The 20,042-nt window shown below is 35.8% G+C and overlaps 2 protein-coding genes and 1 pseudogene across 2 annotated transcripts in view; all 3 read right to left on the bottom strand.

Moving 5' to 3' along the window:
• The window catches only part of LOC125664527 (uncharacterized), a 272,796-nt pseudogene that overhangs the window by 44,296 nt on the left and 208,458 nt on the right, over positions 1–20,042 (bottom strand).
• On the bottom strand, positions 4,630–10,002 carry LOC125664525 (uncharacterized). Its single transcript, XM_048897308.2, has 2 exons — positions 9,957–10,002; positions 4,630–6,304 (listed from the first exon to the last, which is right to left on the bottom strand). Exon 2 carries the CDS (start codon positions 6,283–6,285, stop codon positions 4,690–4,692), a length of 1,596 nt encoding a protein of 531 aa, XP_048753265.2. The 5' UTR covers positions 6,286–6,304; positions 9,957–10,002; the 3' UTR covers positions 4,630–4,689.
• The window catches only part of LOC125664524 (uncharacterized), an 83,070-nt gene continuing 68,284 nt past the window's right edge, over positions 5,257–20,042 (bottom strand). Inside the window, exon 3 of the mRNA XM_056150491.1 lies at positions 5,257–5,368. The gene's annotated coding sequence lies outside the window, so the exon portion shown is untranslated. The remainder of the gene's footprint in view (positions 5,369–20,042) is intronic.

Raw genomic sequence — 20,042 nt, 5'->3', positions numbered from 1 at the left:
AATACTTATTTCCATTTGTAAAAGTCATGCTACCGGGACAATATACGCAAACATTAGGCATACGTAGTAAGGCATCGAATACAAATTGTATATAATCGACTGCAAACCACAAATCTGTTTAAAACACTAAAGTTCCACTTCTGCTTCATACTTAGATATTTTATTGAAAATAGACATTAACGGCAAACTGACAACTCAACTGCATGACAAACGGGATGATTTCAGCTTCTCCATCGTCAACTTCCCATATTTGTGTAGCAATATTCCATTATCACCTGCATATGGTGTTTATATATCTCAACTGACTCGATATGCAAGAGCTTATTCTGGGTCTAGTCAGTTTTTAAATCGAGGTAAGCTACTGACAAACAAGTTGATGGTACAGGGATTTCAACAGTCTCGATTGAAGTCAGCATTTCGCAAATTCTATGGTCGTTATAACGATCTTGTTCGTCAATACAACCTCGCATTGGGTCAAATGCTGTCTGACGTGTTTCATACCAATTGCTAAGCCGTTCTTGGCACACTGATTTTGACTGCGGATAACTCCGTTTACCTGATCAGGATATAGGGCTCACGGCGTGTGTGACCGGGCCACAGGGGATGCTTACTCCTCCTTGGCACCTGATCCCACCTCTGATGTGTCCAGGGGTCCGTGTTTGCCCAACTATCTATTTTGTATTGCTTATAGGAGTTGTGAGATTGATCACTGTTCGTTATCTTCAGCTTGCATAGATAATTCTATAAAAAAGAAAAAAAACTAGGTAATTTAAGTTATGTGAAATCAAGCTATTTAAAAAGTACACACACAAAATCGATGAAATTTGGCCGGATCGAAACATATTTATCAAATCTTTGTTTTTGCAGCGTCTAAAAAAGATTTGCGTAAATATATTTTCTTGGGAAGTCCTGTAATGTAAACCACGATGACGCCCCCACCCCCACCATCCCACCCCATCCCCGATAACAACCATGCCCTTGCCATTAACGACTGAAAAATTCATTAATTCTAGTTTTGTAAACGAATCTTAATATGTCCTTACAGCAAAAGTGGAGAGGGATCCAAATATGTTGCGCTATCCTTATATTGTTCGACCTCTCTGCAGCTTTCGATGTCATAGACCACAATATTTTAGATGATGACATCATTTTGGCCATAATATTTTCATGGATGTACTGTTGTGTAAGTGTTGAAACATACGTTACATAATCATAGCGCTACAAAAAAAGCTATCGTTCTATATCTATTGTTAGTTTTTTTTTCATGTTTCATACATATTGAATTGTTCGAGAATATTTGTTAATCAATTTTATTTTCTGCCATTTCAAAGATATTGGAAGTGGTATCTAGTCGTTTATTTTGCGCTCTTAAAATCTTATTGCTGACTTTTACAGCAGATAATTTCTTGTTGTGTTGATTAAATATTTTCTTTGAAAACCTGAATTTATTGTCTTTCGCAAATTAGAAAAATATATGCTCAGTCAATTCCAATACAAATTATGAAATAATACATGGGGAATTAATGTTTATCTTACATATTATCATGTCAAGGACTCAGTAACGAAGGTTACATGTGAGAAAAATCTCGAAAAATATACCATACTTTGACCTACTGTAAAAAAAAAAATCTGTCATATATAACTTGAAACAATTTGAGGTGAGTGTTCAACAGATATTTACCATTAATAAAGGCATGTTACCATATATATTTTGAATGGTCGATAAACCATGATTTTGAAACCCTCAATTGCACTCTTTTATTGACTTTGGGTGAAGTGGCGCCCCCCGTAACCGCAATTCCTGGAGCCGCCCCTGGCTTTACATGGTGAAGTTGACAGAGAATTTGAGCTGCATTAACTCTTAGCTTCAGTTCTCGAGTGTTCCGTATATTTAATGAGTGTACCGCGGTAGACATTCGCACGATAAAGAGTGTTCACTAAGTACTACGGCCTTAAGCACAGTGCAGAGGTCAATGTATTTGGTTCTTCACCAACAACCAATAGCGTCTCTTTTGAATAAGAGGGGGGTATGGTATTGTAAGAAATGATTGAATATTGTTTAACGTCCCTCTCGAGAATATTTCACTCATATCGAGACGTCACCACTGCCGGTGAAGGGCTGCAAAATTTAGGCCTATGCTCGGCGTTTATGGCCATTGAGCAGGAGGGGATCTTTATTGTGCTACACCTGCTGTGACACAGGACTTCGGTTTTTGCGGTCTCATCCGAAGAACCGCCCCATTTAGTCGCCTCTTACGACAAGCAAGAGGTACTGAGGATCTATTCTACCACAAGAAATGATCACAGAGTATTCCAATCGAAGATACTGAAGATTGATTATGGGTTTTTTTATCCTTTGTTTTTTTTTTTTTTTTCAATGTTTCTTACATTAACAATGATAAATGAATAAAACAAGATGATGTGTAAAACAATTAAATTGATAATAATCAAGATATAGGGTTAACTACGGGTGTGACCGATCAACAGGGGATTCTTACTCCTCCTAGTCCCATGATTCCACCTCTGGTGTGCCCAGGGGTCCCTGTTTGTCGGACCCCACCTCTGGTATATCCAGGGGTCCATGTTTGCCCAACTGTCTATTTTGTATTGCTTATAAAAGTTATGAAATTGATCACTGCTCACTTGTTCATTTCAACCATCACTCCTGTTGACAGTCCCCACCCCTTTTATCTTCTTGGCCCTGTCCTAGAGTCTGAACCCCTACTCCGAGAGGAAAGAAATTTACAAATTTACAATTTTCTTGAATGTGCTGTCAGATTTTAAATAGTGTCAACAAATGAAAAGAAACTTTTCAAGCGTTGTAAACATTAATACAGTATGCCTATTCTGGCAGCACCCGAAAGACTGAACTCTTGTCCCTGGGGCCATTAACTTCTTTGATAGAGGCTTCCTGGTTAACACATTAAAAACGATATTTTTAGGGTTAATGTTTATCTAGTTATGCTAGAGGGGCCGGGGGAAATTATATCGTTTGTTTGACTTGATTTTCATCCATTTTCGCTTTTCAACACGCTTGTTTATTGCACTGTATACCATTTACGAAGATTCCCTCTGATTGGTTGATGATTTTACAAGTAAAGGGAGATAACTCTTTGAAATCCGGTAGAGGTTAGTGATGGAAAATATGGAAATTGGCCTAAATCTGCCAAGGGTTAGGTTAAAATAAGGGAATTGAACACTTGACATGCGAAGATGCCTTTTACTAATAAATATATTACTCTTGTTAGGTAAGTTAAACAAGGTACATAGTTATAATGACCACGAGGACCTGTAACGAAATTGTGATTTCCGCTTCCTTTTGGTAAAAAACTTGGACACAAGGGCGTGGTAGTATGGATTGTAGACTAGTGAAAATACTCCCAACGTTTAAGAATTCTTTTAATTTATAACGCATAGCAAAGGGGACTTGAGTGAACTATTGATAGAGATAATTGACTCTGGCTGTAACCTCATACTGTATAGACATTAGATGATCATATTTAACCACTATGAGGATCGATGATGATTAAAATGTCGTATATGTTGATTTTGTCAGGCAACAAGATCAATAACTTTTAATGTTTAAAAAACTGACAAATTCTAGTTCATCACCGATGAATGTGTGTGTGTGTGTGTGTGTTATGGAATTTCCAATGAAAACAACCGTATTACAACTGGCTTCCATATAATTTTGCATTTCTATGTTATAATAACTTTGCCATAAAACAGGATGCAGATTTTCACGTTAACACCGGAGTATACGAAGGTCAGGCTTTAATTTACCTGGTGGGTAGTAAATTATGAAAATTAAAACTAAAATACAACATGAAATCAACCCCCTCCACACCCTATATTTAATTAGGCCACTTGGAATCAGTGACGGATTTAATGGGGAGCCAAGGACTCCCTCCCCCCTTCATCACAGATTGACAAGGCGTCAAGGCGTTACACGTATATATAGATAATTACAGAACATATGAACAAAACGTTAGCTTTATAATAAAATGTTAGATTTATATTCCCTCTGATTTTACAACATACATATCCCCGGGTTTGGCCCCCAAACTAGATCGACTAATATCCGAGTTTTTACACCCCACCCCCTCCCCCTATTGGAAATCCTGGATCCGACAGTGGAAATTTATGTCTAGTCAAAAAATCAGATGATGTCGACTGTACCAAACAGATTTGATCAATTTTATGCATTATACGATCGCATTGTAAACAATTGACTTAGTCATTATTTAAAAAAAAAAACTATTTCTAGATGCTAATAAATGCGCTTTTTGTTGATGAATGTAACGTTTATGCTGTCTTCATAAAATCAAGATAATTTTGCAAATTAATGAACCGTAATAAAAGTAAGTGATAAATTTCGGAATTTCAGCCATTTCGATTAAATGAATTACATACATATATACTAAGATTTGTGGGGATAACTTCTTTTAATTCTATTTTTCATAAGTCTCATAAACTGTCACTACTATACTAAACATGTGTTCAAGTTCAAACTAGATAAGCATCGACCCATGAATAATCTCAAAAGTTACCCGTTATCAAACTGATTGTTGCCTATCAAGTCCGGATGAACGACGTTTACGGGGGTGATAAGTAAAACTAACATGCTTAATTTACACATTTTATTCCTTAACAAACATTTTTATGCGAAACAACAATCCACTATGTTTATCATTCCAAATATTTGATTCTTTTCGCTACACCGGTCTTGCATTCCCCAATAAACATCTCCCCGTCCCCAACAATACACACGGCGCGTGGTCTATTAATCTCTTGATCAGGAATGACGTATCTCAGGAATCGCCCGTCCCTGTCCAACATGTGGATCTTGTCACCTTTTAGGTCAGTAACGATAACGTGACCGGCAGGATCAGTAGTGACGGCGCAGACATCAAATTTATTGTCCCTCCCAGAGTAAGAAAACCGAAATATTCCTAATCTATCGACAGCAATCACAGCGTTTTTCTTCCAGTCTGTTACGATGATGTCCCCGTTGACATTCTCAGTGACGTAGGTTGGATCTCGGTACAGAGGCTGGCACTGCGAGTCGTACTGGATTTCCTGGAGTACGGTACCGGTACCGCTGTATCGCACGACTTTGGACTGGTCATCTTTATGGAGACAGACCAGTAGGTCATCTGACGCGGTACTCGTGATGCCGCATGGTATCCATTCCCCGGTTGTAAACATCGTCTGGATCGTTTTATCCACGGCTACTCTATACACAGTATTACTGCCCTGTGCTGTGTAAATCACGTGTTTGTTGTATACAGTGAGGTACATACCGTGTGCTGTGATAGTGACAGTGTCGTGGAGGTTTCCCTGGAAATCAAACAACTTGAGTTCATAACTTGCTCCTCCCATCCACACTCTGTTATCATCAACAACAGCAATATCGTATAGACGAGTGTTATACTCTTCTTCTGCAGGAAACCCTGTGTCTATAGCGGTGACAACTTTCGGCACCTCTAATATTTTGTGATTCGAAATCACAGCGTCTTCAGATATCAATCTCGGCAGAGAAATCTTTCTTTCTTGTATATTCTCAATGTATCCGAAATACGATTTCAAATAGTTCTCGTCAATTTCACATTTGTAAAACACCGGAAACGAGTACTGTGTAATCTCCGAGGGAGTTTCCTGCTTTTCAATCATTGGTATCAGTTTCTTCATTTCTAGTACATTCTGTGAATTTTTCAGTTTCATTGTCGCGGTGTTTATTTCATCAACTTTTCCTAAAATCTCTTCCAATTCTCGTTTCTGTTTCCGGAGTAGTGATTCGTGCTCCTTTTGCATGTCGTCCAGTTCCTGGTGGAGCGTCTTCACGGTTTTATCTATCTGTCTGTGCCACTCCTCTCCTCGTGACGTCACTTCATCCTTCTTCTGTTGGTAAAGTTTGGATAATGAAGATAATTTCTGTTGTGTTTTTTTCGCAAACCTGGATTGCAATGGACCGGAAAATTTTGGCTTGTCAAGACGCTTTGTCGTATGATCTATGATTTTCTTGAGTTCATACTTATAGTTTTGTAGTCGCTCGTTTTCCTTCGTAATGGTTTCCATCAGTTCTTCAATTTTAGAGGTGTCGTCATCATCTCTACTGGCGTAATCCACCACGTCATGTCCGGTTTTGGACTTAATCCGGAGATGTACCGGAACACAAGGATCGCAGAGATTGACCCCACATCGTCTGCAGAAGAACGAGACTGGTTGTTTGCAGATGTCACATTCAATGACATATTGACCTTGGGCAATGTCTTCAGATGCCATACTAACTATTTTATTTGATCTGAAATAAATGTAGATTTGTACTTGTAATAAGCCACTGTATATTGACATACTAATTACACTTTAGGTCAGTATCATCATTTTTCAGGGGAAGGTAGCCGTACGAAAATGTCTAATTTGTGTGTGGGGGGGGAGGGGGTATAGTACTATACCTGTCTAAAATATTTTCGCCAAAACGTCATTTTCTTACACAGAGGGGGGTGGGGTCATGCTTTACTAACTAAATTGATATTTATTCATAACTTTTAGGATTACATTTTCCACTACTGAAAATAGTGGAGAAGGGGGCTACACTAGATCTAGTATAAAAGCTTTAGCATTGACCGTCATTTTTTTTGCAAAAATAGCAAACGTATGACGAAATGCGTTATTGAAGACAAAATTTTATCAACTTTCAATACAATTTTAGATATACAATAAAATAGATATCGAAGAAAAGGGACCAGGTCAGTGGTGGGTTTGTGTGTGTGTGTGTGTGTGTGTGTGTGTGTGTGTGTGTGTGTGTGTGTGTGTGTGTGTGAGGGGGGGCACAATTTAAAATTTTTAAAGTTTATTGTGATTATGTGTTTTTTATCAGAACTTAATGAAGAGAGTTTATGAAGTACGTAAAAGATATCAATCAATTCATTGAAATGCCGTATAACGAGTATTTTCTTCGGTTAGACTTTTTTTGCGATGTGATCTGCGTTTCCAATTTCTGCGGTTGCAAGATAGCTGAATATATCCATATTAAATATCTAATTTTGGATTATAGTTTTTGCGGATTTTTCCTATCCTCAAAAATTGGACAACCACAGAAAATATATGGTGTCACTAAACTGAAATCCTGGATCCGCCCATGTTGCCATTTATGTTATGATAGTGCATGTTGTGTCTCCTAAAAGAAACTTCGCGTCGTGCAAAACTAGGAACGAAGTTAGGGGCTGCTTAATATGGAAGCAAAAGAGCGGCCAATCACCATACCCTCTCACATACAACCACTACCAATCACGGGGATCGAACTCGCTGCTGTGAGAAGCAAGCGTGTTAATCACTACCTCACCCGGACACTAATAATCTTTCTTTAAACATGTTATATACATCGGATATGATTAAAGCTACAATGTGATAGAACCATAGGCATGTACAATGAATATCATCAATGAACAAATAAAGATAACGAACAGTGATAAATTTAATAAATCTTATCAACAATACAAAATTAAGTGAAGGGCAAACATGGATAAAAAAAAATTATTAATTCGGAATGTGACAATTGTATTCATTACTGAATATTAGTGAGAGGGGGTTTGTACATTTTATATTTGTGGGTTTTTTTGTTTTTTTGTTTTTTTTTTTTGGAATGGGGGGGGGGGGTCGTGACTTGAGTGCGCCTCAGCAAACTTACAATCACGGCAATGTTGTATGTGTGTATGTTGCAGATGATATTTTTACAAAATCTGGCTTCCTTTGAGTTAAGATGCATAGATTCTTTGTTTTCTGTATATCAATCAATAATTTGATCCATGCAGAAATTATCCAAGTTACCAAGACCTCATACATTAACGAAATAGCAATTGTTTATTTCATTAAGAATTTCTTAATTTACATACGTTGTGAACAAAATTCGCTGAACACCCAAGTTACTAAACATTCAAAGAGTACATGGGGTACAGGAAATCCTGTATACAAGCATCTGTGGTGTATAAATCAAGACGTTTCTGTATTTTTGAAAATCAATGAAGTTGATCCATGCAGAAATTATCTAAGTTCCCACGACCTCTTACATTAACGAAATTCCAACCGCTGTACTGTTGTAATATCACAATATCTCTCGAGATCAGAGACATTTATATTTTTTCCATTTCAGTTTTGTTTATTTCATTGAATATTCCTTAATTTAAATATGTTGTGAACAAAAGACGCTGAATACTAAACATTCAAAAAGTACCTGTGGTCGCGACAGGAGATGGAATTCACGCAGGCGTATGCGATCGCAAAGAAAGGGTCGCGACTTTTTTAGAGATTTATAAGTAATTATTAGGCGCTACATGCGGTGGTTGCTTTAGGACAGGCGAATGAGATTTATATAAAAAACATTCGTTGAATGTTCTTACGAGATAAAATTCGTTCCCACGAAATGAAATTCATTTTCACGGAATAAAATTAGTCCCACGAAATGAAATTTGTTCCCACGATATCAAATTGGTTTCCACAAAATATAATTCGTTCCCTCCACGAAATAAAATTCTTTTCCACAAAATAAGATTTTCTCAACATTCACCGATCAAAGGACTACTAAGCTTGTAAAGTTAATCAAATCCATAACATTTAATCATTAGTCCAAATAAATATCAAAACTAAAACTCTATTTTGCTTCAATATATATCAATCAACCTCTGAATCATCATAGCACACATCATCTATAAATCAGTAGAATAATATTTAGCATGCAGTTTGTGACCAGATGCTGATTTTATCAGCAGAGAGTAACAAATGTGTCATTTGCTTTTTGTTTCATTTTAAAATTCATTTATTTTTTTAGCTTTATTATTTATCGATTTACAGGACCACAATGTAAACTAGTCATTTGTACTAATTGTGCTATCCTGTCTAAATAAAAGAATTTATTATTATTATAGATGATTTTCCCACAGGTAACGGAAGTTAATGCAAACATAGAGGCCGCTTTTGGGTTTTTTTTTAAATCGTGGGAACGAATTCTATTTCGTGGGGACAAAGTTTATTTCGTAGGAATGACATTCCATGTCGAAAAAAACAAATTAATTTTTCTGAAAACGAATTCATATCATGGGGACGAATTTCATTTCGTGGGAACGAATGTTATTGCATGGCAACGAATTTAAAGAAAAGAAAATTATCTCGTTCACCTGTCTTAAAAAAGACATCGTAATTTCCAGATTTCAAGCGAGGGTTTTTTCACTGCAAAGTAAAAGTAAATAATGTTATATGTATGATATCATTTTATTTGATAACATAATATAACAAGTTGAACAGTTTTCTGCCATATTCATTGGGACTCGTAACCTGAACATTGTAAGATGGGGGTTGAGAATGTGTGAGTGTGTGTGTGTGTGTGTGTGTGTGGGGGGGGGGGGGGTTAATACCAAGGCTTCCTCGAAGGGGTGTCAATATCTAGGACTTCTTAGAAGGGGTGTCAATATCTAAAACTTCCTAGAAACAAATGTAAATGGACATACGAAACTGTTAGAAAAGATATTAAGAGCTGAACATATTCACTAGATAAGACACAAAACAAATATTAGTGGACATTGATTCTATTTTCTAATAGGTTTTTGTACTTATATTTGGGGAGGGGGGATGCATCCCTTTTCTTTACGGGCCGAGCCACTGATGATGAAATAACGAATAATGATATATTTACAAACTAAGGAAAGTTTTGATTCGCCTTCAGATTTTACAACATAAATCTACTTTAGCTTAGTTGTTATGTATAGTCGAACAGATATACCAAAAGAGAAAACGTTATTTCGCCATAATATAAGATATTTGCTTTCGTTATTGCGTATTATCTATCAAATTTTCCAACAACAAAAAATTCCTGAGACCAGAATAACAAAATAGTTTATATTTTATAAAGATATATTATTTTTTCAACAGCATGAAAATGTTACTTCAATCTTCAATCTTACCTTCCTCATATTGTTCAGGTTTTACCTGTCTGTCGGCCAAACCCGGCCAGATATTGAACACCTCAGGGGCACTGGTTCAGGTTTGTTTGTAATGTTCAATGCTCTAACAATTATTGATTGAAACCGGAACACAGCCCACTGAATGATCTAACAATGATGTGTATTTCTACATTCGATAACATTGTTCAAAGGTGCGCGATAAATTGCTATTGTAATGCAAATCCCCCAGTTGGCCCCCATTTCTTTGTTCTACCCTTATTACTGTACAATGATATGTGTCACATAATATAAGGTGCTGAGGTATTTAAACAGATAAATAAGTCATTTCAAGTTATTCAAAACTAGTGCACAGAGCATCTGTGACAGACAGAGAATCAGGGGAGGATCCAATAATTTCAAATTCGCATAATATCAATGAACTATCGGGTATTTGGTGTTTAAGTTGATTTTCGTCACAAATATACTCTAACCATTCATTAATCTACCGGAAAATCGTAGTAACACCATTCCACACTCAATAATTACATAATTCAACAACAAAACATGCATCTATGTAATATTCCTTAAAGGTCATAAGATACGATTTAAAAAAATGTTTTGCACGAAAATGTGTTCTTCTTTATTTACTTCATATATGTAAATAAGTCATTCAGAAGGTAACAGACGTTACAGATCGTCAAATGTTGCTATATATATATGGTATATCAATATAGTATGATGACTTATCTCCCTTGATTGATGGTGGTGTAGTGAAATTGGGTATCAAAATTGTTATAGGGGGAAATTTACCAGAAGCGGGGACCCTGGATCTCTCTTTTAGTTCAGGATTTGAATAGAAAATATCATGTGTTGGGCTGTTGGCAGCCTAGAATGAAGTTTTGAAAACACTGTTTTTGAACTGTGTTTTTGAAATTCTAAATAAAAATAAAATGCAAAAATACGTGCAGTTTATATGCAAGATGAAGATAGCGAACTGGTCCCGGTTTTTCGAAAGGTGGTTAACTTTAACTCAGTGTTAACTTCTGTGTTAAAGTTAACCATGTGATATAACTGTTTCTCAAAATGCGAGTTTGCGTTAACACTGTGTTTACGTTGTGTTAACTTCAATCCACCTCCAGTACCTGTGTTAAGTCTTAACACAGTGGTTAAAAATGGCCGCCGACTTCATTTTCTGTCCACCTCAGACCAAAAATCACGAAAATTCCAAAGGTTCAGACATGCTGAGCTGAGGTGTGTATTGATACTGAACTATGACAGGTGTGTTATTTATGTTGTCCTAAATAAATATATTCGTCAAATCTCATGAAATGTACCTAAGGGGAACAGCTAATGGAAAAACTAGTACAGTTGGATGATGGTGTTACACTTTTCAATGATCAATCTCATAACTCCTATAAGCAATACAAAATAGATAGTTGGGCAAACACGGACCCCCTGGACACACCAGAGGTGGGATCAGGTGCCTAGGAGGAGTAAGCCTCCTGTGCCGTAACCGGAACTTTTAGATCTTCCCGTCATGTTTCTTGTCTTTATTGTTTACCTTCGCCCATACATTTGTAAGACATACGTTGTCGATTTACACAACACGTGCCCCATGCATTTAGTTACTTACCTTTCTCGCTGTTATTTTGACCCACCACAGAGTAAGTACACATTTCATGTACATTTTGTATTAACGGAAATGCGTTGTGTGTGTGTGTGTGTGTGTGTGTGTGTGTGTGTGTGTGTGTGTGTGTGTGTACATTTCTGTAAGTCGCCAGTATTGAAACTGTATTTTGTGTTTATTGTATCGATGCTTCAGTTAGGACCTTTCTTCGTAGTTTATCTTTCAACATGTGTTTGCACTGTTTACAATTCCTTCTTTTCATGAATAATTGTGGGTTTAGCTGATATTGTACCTCGAAATTTGTGAGACAACTTTATTTTAGGGCGTTGTTCGAGTGAAAAAAGTATAGCAAGCCGTTACGGTCATAATTGTAATTCTGCATACAACGTCTAGTATGGCCTACCGTTTTTGTCATAGTTGTAGTTAATTTGCTTATTGTCTAGTTTTTAAGTGTTGTAGGTCCTCCTTGTAATTATGTTTTCCTTTTCTCTTGTAGTCTTTTACCACTTATCACAACAACATTAAACACCCACTATTTGTGGTCGGCGTCTGTTGTTGTGTGGTTATACTGGAAGTTACCTTCCGAGGCATCAGACTTCACACCTCCCCTGTTGACCGGTCACACCCGTCGTGTGCCCTGTATCTTCATCAGGTAAACGGAGTTATCCGTAATCAAAATCAGTGTGCCAAGAACGGCTTAACAATCGGTATGAAACACGTCAGACAGCATTTGACCCAATGCGAGGTTGTATTGACGAACTAGATCGTTATAACCACAGGAGTCGACAATTTTATCAATAAAGTAAAAATATATGAGAAATGGGCATAAATACCGCCACTGAGCTTCGCGAGCGTAGCGACAGGAATGCAACGCGATTTCGGCAAAATCTGCTCCGGTGCTATGTTGCGTGAAAAAGACAGCAGTATCCGGTATAAATAACATCAGTTGATGTGCCCACCTGATTTCTAGATCGGTCATCCTTTTAATTGCCGTCAATTACTCTAAAATCCAAAATAAACATACTTTCGAAAATATTCACTAACCATAAGTTTTGTGTGACGTCATGCCATTTGCTGCTGAACTATCGCAATAAAATCAAAGTTGACACTGAGAAATTCCGGATAATCACGGCATGTGATGGCCTAGATTACATCACACATAACAAACGTTTTTAATAGATAGAAATCTTTATTGATTGCAAAATTTTTGGTAGTGCAGTTTATCAACTTTCTTTTTCGCATATATCTCCCGAGTCACCCAGATGTCAACCTTCCCTGCTTTTTTCAGTTTGAGGTGGTTAGGGATGTGGTCTTTTTATGCCTCTTGTGCTATTTTTTCATTCAAGGACGTAGTGCAGTGAGACTAATTCTTTATCGCGCCAACCCATAGAAATTTACTAACTATTAATAACTAAAGATAGTAATATTTATATACAAGATATTTCCAGTAATTTATTCTATGAGGTTACAGCAGAACACCGTGGCATGAAGAAATACTATTATTAATTTGCTGAAATTTTTTGAACATCACCTAGCATTCAAAAAATCATCAGTGCTGCTTTTGCTATTGAATTTTCCAGTGGCACAGTCAATGACATACCTTTTAAAATTCATGATGGGGGGGGGGGGGCAAATCCATATTCAAGGATTTATAAATCGGCTTGATTTTGAACATATGAACCTTGATACATTGACAAAACATTATTGCAGTGTTAGAAGCCCTAGCTGAGTATATATCATAGAACCATGAGTTCACTCAGAACCCTTGACATTTGTGAGGATGAGAAGAATGATACTTTAGTGCTTTTAGGCCTTATTGAAAGATGAGCTAGGTTTAAACGGCTAGAATTGAAGAATGTTATTTAATGAGAAAATAAGCGTTGTAAATTATACTACCCTAAAATGAGGGGGGGGGGGAAGGGGGGCATGCACAAACTGCAACTGTACATCTGTTGTTTGAAATTGGAGTAGGTCTAGATATATTTGAGAATTCATATACTGTACTCAGCTCAATAAGTTATTTTTTTCCCTGTTGGCTTTGAAAACTTTATTGTGTCTCCACCCCCAACACGATGATGGGCTCCATTCGAACACAATATATATAAGTTGTTGGGTATCTTTCTTCAAATTTGAAACATATTATTGATTTCGTAAAAAAAATTACCTCCCTTTATATTTTCAAACGCATATTACCTACGTAAACTTAACACTCAATTGAAAATTAATTACTAGTTAAATATTGTCTCTAAAAAATAACAAACACAAAAGCGAGTCAGAAAAAAGACGTTTTATTTCTTTTTAAATATTTTTCTTATAAACATGATAAAATTCAACCGCGATAGTTCAGCAGCAAATGGCGTGACGTCACACAAAACCTTATGGCTAGTGAATATTTTCGAAATTTTGAATTTTAGAGTAATTGACGTCATACTCTTTTTTATGTTTTAAATGTCTTTCGGATAAAGATGTATCAGTTAAAATGGTTTATCAAAAAAGTTTGATACTTCTGAAAAAATTCGGACCAGGAGAGAACATCCTTAATGCATTGAATTCAGGAATGGTAGGCGGCGTTTGCTCGCCAAGAACTCTCCGTGCTGCGAGTAATTTCGAAATCTTCTTCAAATGAATACCGACTGGTCAATGTGCCGTATATCGTTATATTTCTTTCAAACATCAAATGTTAGATGCTATCAATTCCGGGAAAAAAACTTTGTTAAAATATAAAATAATGTAGATCTACATACACAACTCATTGATTCAAGTTCGTCTAAAAAAAATCATGGTCTCGTAGCATTATCATTTATATTCATCCATTTTAAGCACATCAATATCAGCTTTGTCTGATCGCGATGTTATGAAGACAGAAAAGATCAACATGTGTTTTGCCCCTTGGTGACAGTGTCCTCTTAATTGAAACATGTCGGCTGTCCTTTGAAACTATTCATGGTTCTACTACCCAGACTTCCATTCTTCTGTGAAGACAGACTGAATCATGATGTTAAGGATATCTGTGGGTAAATATCATATCATATATGCTAAATATTCCTCATTAAAAGGTGGAAATATTGATTCATGCATTTTTAACTATATTTTCATCGTAATTGATTTTTTTTTCATGCAGTGGTAATTGATGTTCATAATGTTTTTGTTTGAAAATTTTCCAATTTTATAGAATGCGCTCACTCCTGAATGTATACATTCTGTATTTACTTGTCATGGCTCAGTAGATATAGGGCTCACAGCTAGTGTGACCGGTAGGCAGAGGCTACTTATTCCTCATAGTAACCTGATACTCTCTCGGGTGTGTCCAGTGGTCCGTGTCTGCCCAACTATCTATTTTGTAATGCTTATAGGAGTTACGAGATTGATGAATATTCGTTATCTGCACCTTTTATTCGTAGTACATTATTTAACTTGCCACAACACGAGACTTCTGTTTTGAAAGTCATATCCGAAAGACCCGTGATTCTCATTTCAAAATACCAAGCGTTTGGCGAAGTAACAATCACTACATATGCTTACATATTAAAGGTGAAGATAACGAACAGTGATCAATCTCATAATACCTATAAAGGTAAAGAGAACGAACAGTGATAAATCTCATAACTCCTATAAAGGTGAAGATAACGAACAGTGATCAATCTCATAACTCCTTTAAAGGTGAAGATAACGAACAGTGATCAATTTCATAACACCTATAAAGGTAAAGAGAACGAACAGTGACCAATCTCAAAACTCCTATAAAGGTAAAGATAACGAACAGTTATCAATCTCATAACTCCTATAAAGGTGAATATAACAAACAGTGATCAATCTCATAACTCCTATAAAGGTGAAGATAACGAACAGTGATCAATCTCATAACTCCTATAAAGATGAAGATAACGAACAGTGATCAATCTCATAACACCTATACAGGTGAAGATAGCGAACGGTGATCAATCTCATAAATCTTATAAAGGTGAAGATAATGAATGAACAGTTATCAATCTCATAACTCCTATAAGCAAATAAAACAACAACAAAAAACAAAAACAAAAACCCAAAGAGTTGGGCAAACACGGTCCCCTGGATGATTGTTGATTGATTGTATGCAACGTGTTTTATATCGAATTGGAAACTTTTCAACCATACAAACTACTTTCAACTGCATCATGCAATGGGCTTAATCTATTTGTCTTGTCCGAAAAACGAAAATCTATAAAAATATAATTATGCAAGGGAAGTGATGGAATTCGACTTTATTCTAAAAAAAAAAAATACGTGAAAGACAGAGTAATCAATTACCTAATAGCATAATCATTGCTCTTACAAATAGTGACAACAATTATACAATGTACTAATGCAAGGTGAAGATAACGAACAGTTATTAATCTCATAACTCCTATATGAAAAAGAAAATTAAGAGTTGGGTAAACACGGTCCGCCGGATGATTTTTGATTTTTTGTATGCATCATATTTTATATCTTATTGGAAACTGTTCAACCATACAAAGTAGCTTCAACTGGATTACATATAAGCTGTAACACATGTTTGATTTCTGTTACCAGGGTTCTTCCCTTCTGACGTCAGGGAATGATATATTTAAGTAGCAATATCATCTGCATATGGTCTTTGTGTATATCAAATGATTCGATACGAAAGAGTTTCTTCTGCGTATGATCAGTTTATCAGGATTTGCATCGCGACAGGCTACTGACAAACAAGTTGATGTTACAGGAGTTTCAACAGTCTTGTTTAAACTCGGCAATTCGCAAATTCTACAGTCGTTATAACGATAGAATTTGCCAACACGACCTCTCATTGTGTCAAATGCTGTCTGTCTTAGTTCTTACCAATTGTTTGGACATTCTTTACACACTGACTTTGATCACGGACTACTCCGTTTACTTGATCAATATATAGGGTTCACGATGGGTGTGACCGGTGTTATATAGTAAACTGGCTTTATAGTAATACTCCCTCAGAGGAAAGTCTGGCTATAAATTACAGTGAACTTTCTACCCAAACTACAAATAAAGAGGCTTTACACCTGTGTGCTTGGTCTGGATTTTATTTTTAAATTTCCACCGGAAGATTGGCTATGGTATAGAGTGAGCCAATTTAGCATAAACTCATCGAATATATCTTTAATCATTTGAAAATATCACCCATTCAATTCTTGCTCTCATGAAAGGTGAAGACAATAAACAGCGATCAATCTCATAACTCTTATAAGCAATACAAAATAGATAGTTGGGCAAACACGGACCCCTGGACACACCAGACATATGTTCACCTGACACATCAGGTGCCTATGAGGAGTAAATGTTGACTTTAAACGAGACTGCTGAAATGTGCGCATCAAAGTAAGTAAGTAAGTAATTTTTATTTAAAGTCGGAACTATATACAGGTAAACAATAAACATGAGCTAAGAGCTTTCTAACCGACTATATAGCATTAAAAAAAACACAAAGCACTAATGATAAATAATTGCATGCATAGACATAAAAACAGAAATTTGAAATAAAACAGGACGCATACATGTATACAGACATCACAAGTCATGCATATATATATACATGGACTAGCTATATTAAGATGCGCATGCAGCACTGAAAACAGTTTGCGACACAAACATAAAAATATGGATATATACATATAATAAATAAATATACATACCTAAGAGACAGAGCGGAGTAAAAACAAAACAGTTAAATTTGTACATGTAAGCTTAGAAGCATAGTTAGAAGTTAGATCAAAACTTTAAGATTTAGGCAGGAGAGGCTGGAATTTGCATGAGCTGCATTTACAATTTAATTCCCCACACCAATTTTGAATATAATTTGAGAATAGATTATATGATGCAATATTTCTTGCTTCGTTTGACAAAGAGTTCCAGAGCTTTGCTGCCACATATCTGAAAGATTTAATCCCGTACCTGGTTATTCTAGGTATTGGTACTTCCGCTGTATTTGTATATCTAAAATTGTATGAATGGTTTTTTATAACAACTAGATCTTGTAAAAAAAAAAGTGGGGACATTTTTTTGATAATTTCAAAAGTTTCTAAAGCTATTGTTTGCATTCTTCTGGTTTTAGTGAAGGCAATTTAGATTGTTTTAATAGGTTTTCGTAAGTACCTTTATAGTCACCATAGATAAACCTCAGAGCTCTTTCCTGAATCTTTTCAATTTTGCGGGTGTTTTGTTCAGTGCAGAAGTGCCATGTCAATGGGCAATAACTAAAATTTGACATAATAAATGAATGATATATGGTTAATTTACCTAATTTGTTAAGATGTTTGCCTATTCGTTTAAGAACATTTAATTGCCTTGCTGCCTTTATACAAATATTGGTAATATGTGTGTTGAAAGAAAGTTTAAAGTCAATTGTAATGCCCAACAATTTTATTTCTTCATCACATGAAATTTTTATCCCATCTAAATCAAAAACTATGTTCTCATTGTGTGTTTTGTTTCCAACAGAGATAGTTTGGACTTTTTCTGGATTTGCCTGCATTTTTTTTTTATTTAAACCATTTAATCAGAGATCTACTGTCATCTTGAAGTGCTGCTATTACATGATTTAAAGATTTATCTGATTTTGATGAAGTATTGTTATCTGCATAGTTGTAGAGATTACATTTATTTACAAAGTGAAAGAGGTCATTGATAAAGATGTTAAAGAGTAAGGGGCCGAGGAGAGACCCTTGTGGCACACCTTTGATTATATTTGACATGATGCTGGTGTGCTCCCCTACCTTAACACACTGTTTTCTACATGAGAGATAGCTACTTAACATCTCTTGTGCTTCTTTTGAGAGACCATATGCTTTTAGTTTAAGAAGGAGTTCATGAGGAAGGCAGTCAAACGCTTTAGAAAGGTCCATTAAAATTGCTGCTGTGTACTCGTTTTTATCCAATGCTTGTCCCCAATCTTCAATTACTCTTAATAAAGTTGACTGACATCCAAAACCTGACCGAAAAGCTGCCAAAAAAGGATTGAAAACATTTTTTTAAAAACATTGTTAACTGATTTTCAATTGCTCTTTCAAAAACTTTTGAGATTGCAGGAAGAACACTAACAGGTCTATAGTTGCTTTTCTCTAATGAACTATTCTTCTTGTGTAATGGTGTCACTTGTGCTATCTTAAGCTGGTTAGGGAAAGTTGATGTTGATAGGGACATGTTAATTAGTTGACTTAGAGGTTTGCTTATAACTGGTAAAGCGATGTGTAGAGTTTTGGAGAAATTCCATCAATACCAGTGGCTTTTTTAATATGTATTTTCTTTATACTTTTTGTTACAAAGTCTTCAGTGACAGCTTTAAAGGAAAATGGATGTTGTTGTGGTAATTCTGTTTTATTTGCTTTTATTGCCTGTATACTTGGGTGATTTTCATCTACTTGTTCTGCATCCCCAATATTTTTAGCAACATTTATGAAAAAGTCATTAAAAATTTCATATACTTCTTTCTGGCTGTTTACAAGCGTGTTATTTTCCGAGAGAATTAAGTCTTTCTGTGTGGTGCATCCTTTGTTTGTTAAAAATTGTTTTACAGTTGGCCAAAAGTCTTTTGATTTTGGGCCTCCAGCACATCTTTCAATGAAGTATTGATTTATAGACTTGTTTTTTAGGGTGGTTACATAGTTTCTTTGTTTTCTGTACTTTTCCCAATTTTCAGAGGAGTTTATGGATTGGTTCTTGTTAAACAAAATTTTTTTCTTGTATATTGCCTTCCTAAGTTCTTTATTCATATATGGGACTTGTTTTGTTTGGATTTTTCTTGATTTCAGTGGGGCATCTTTGTTAGCTACATCTAGAAAGCAGTTGCTAAAATCATTGTAACACTTGTTTACATCTTTGCCATCACACAATAAGCATAATTTGGTTTCTAATTCCTCTGCAAATTTTTCAGCATCAAAATGTTTAGAACTTCTACATAATCTGCGTTTTGCTTGTCTCTCTAATATGGTTATGTCAACCTGAACAAATATAAAATTGTGACAGTCACTAATTCCTGAACCAAAATTACATACTTTGCTTGTGTTTGAATTTTCGTTGGTGATAATGACATCTAGTAGGGATGGTTTACCAATTTTGGTAAAGCATGTTGCTTTTTTCACCAAGTTCTTAGCACCATGAGTATCACATATATCAGACAATATTAAGCTTTTTTGTTTGTCAAGCATGTTGATATTTAAATCGCCAATAACGATGTAGTTGTCATATCTACTTATAATTCTATCTAGAGTCTTGCTAAAATCCTCACTAAAAACATTTCCATTCATATTCGGTGGTTTATATGCTCCAACAAATAACCATTTGTGACCGTTTGATGTTACCTCTATTCCCACGGATTCTATGTCTTTAAATTCAAAGGTAGGCTTACGATCTCCAGCCAGATCGGACCTGAGGAAGGCTAGTACTCCTCCACCATGCTTATTCCGATCAGCTCACCACATAGTATAATTGTCAATTACAAACTGTGCATCGGG

Source organism: Ostrea edulis, chromosome 1 (assembly GCF_947568905.1).
Source record: "Ostrea edulis chromosome 1, xbOstEdul1.1, whole genome shotgun sequence".
Classification (NCBI taxonomy): Eukaryota; Metazoa; Mollusca; class Bivalvia; order Ostreida; family Ostreidae; genus Ostrea; species Ostrea edulis.
Note: the sequence above shows the minus strand (reverse complement) of the source record. Positions and strands in the feature narration are given on the sequence as shown.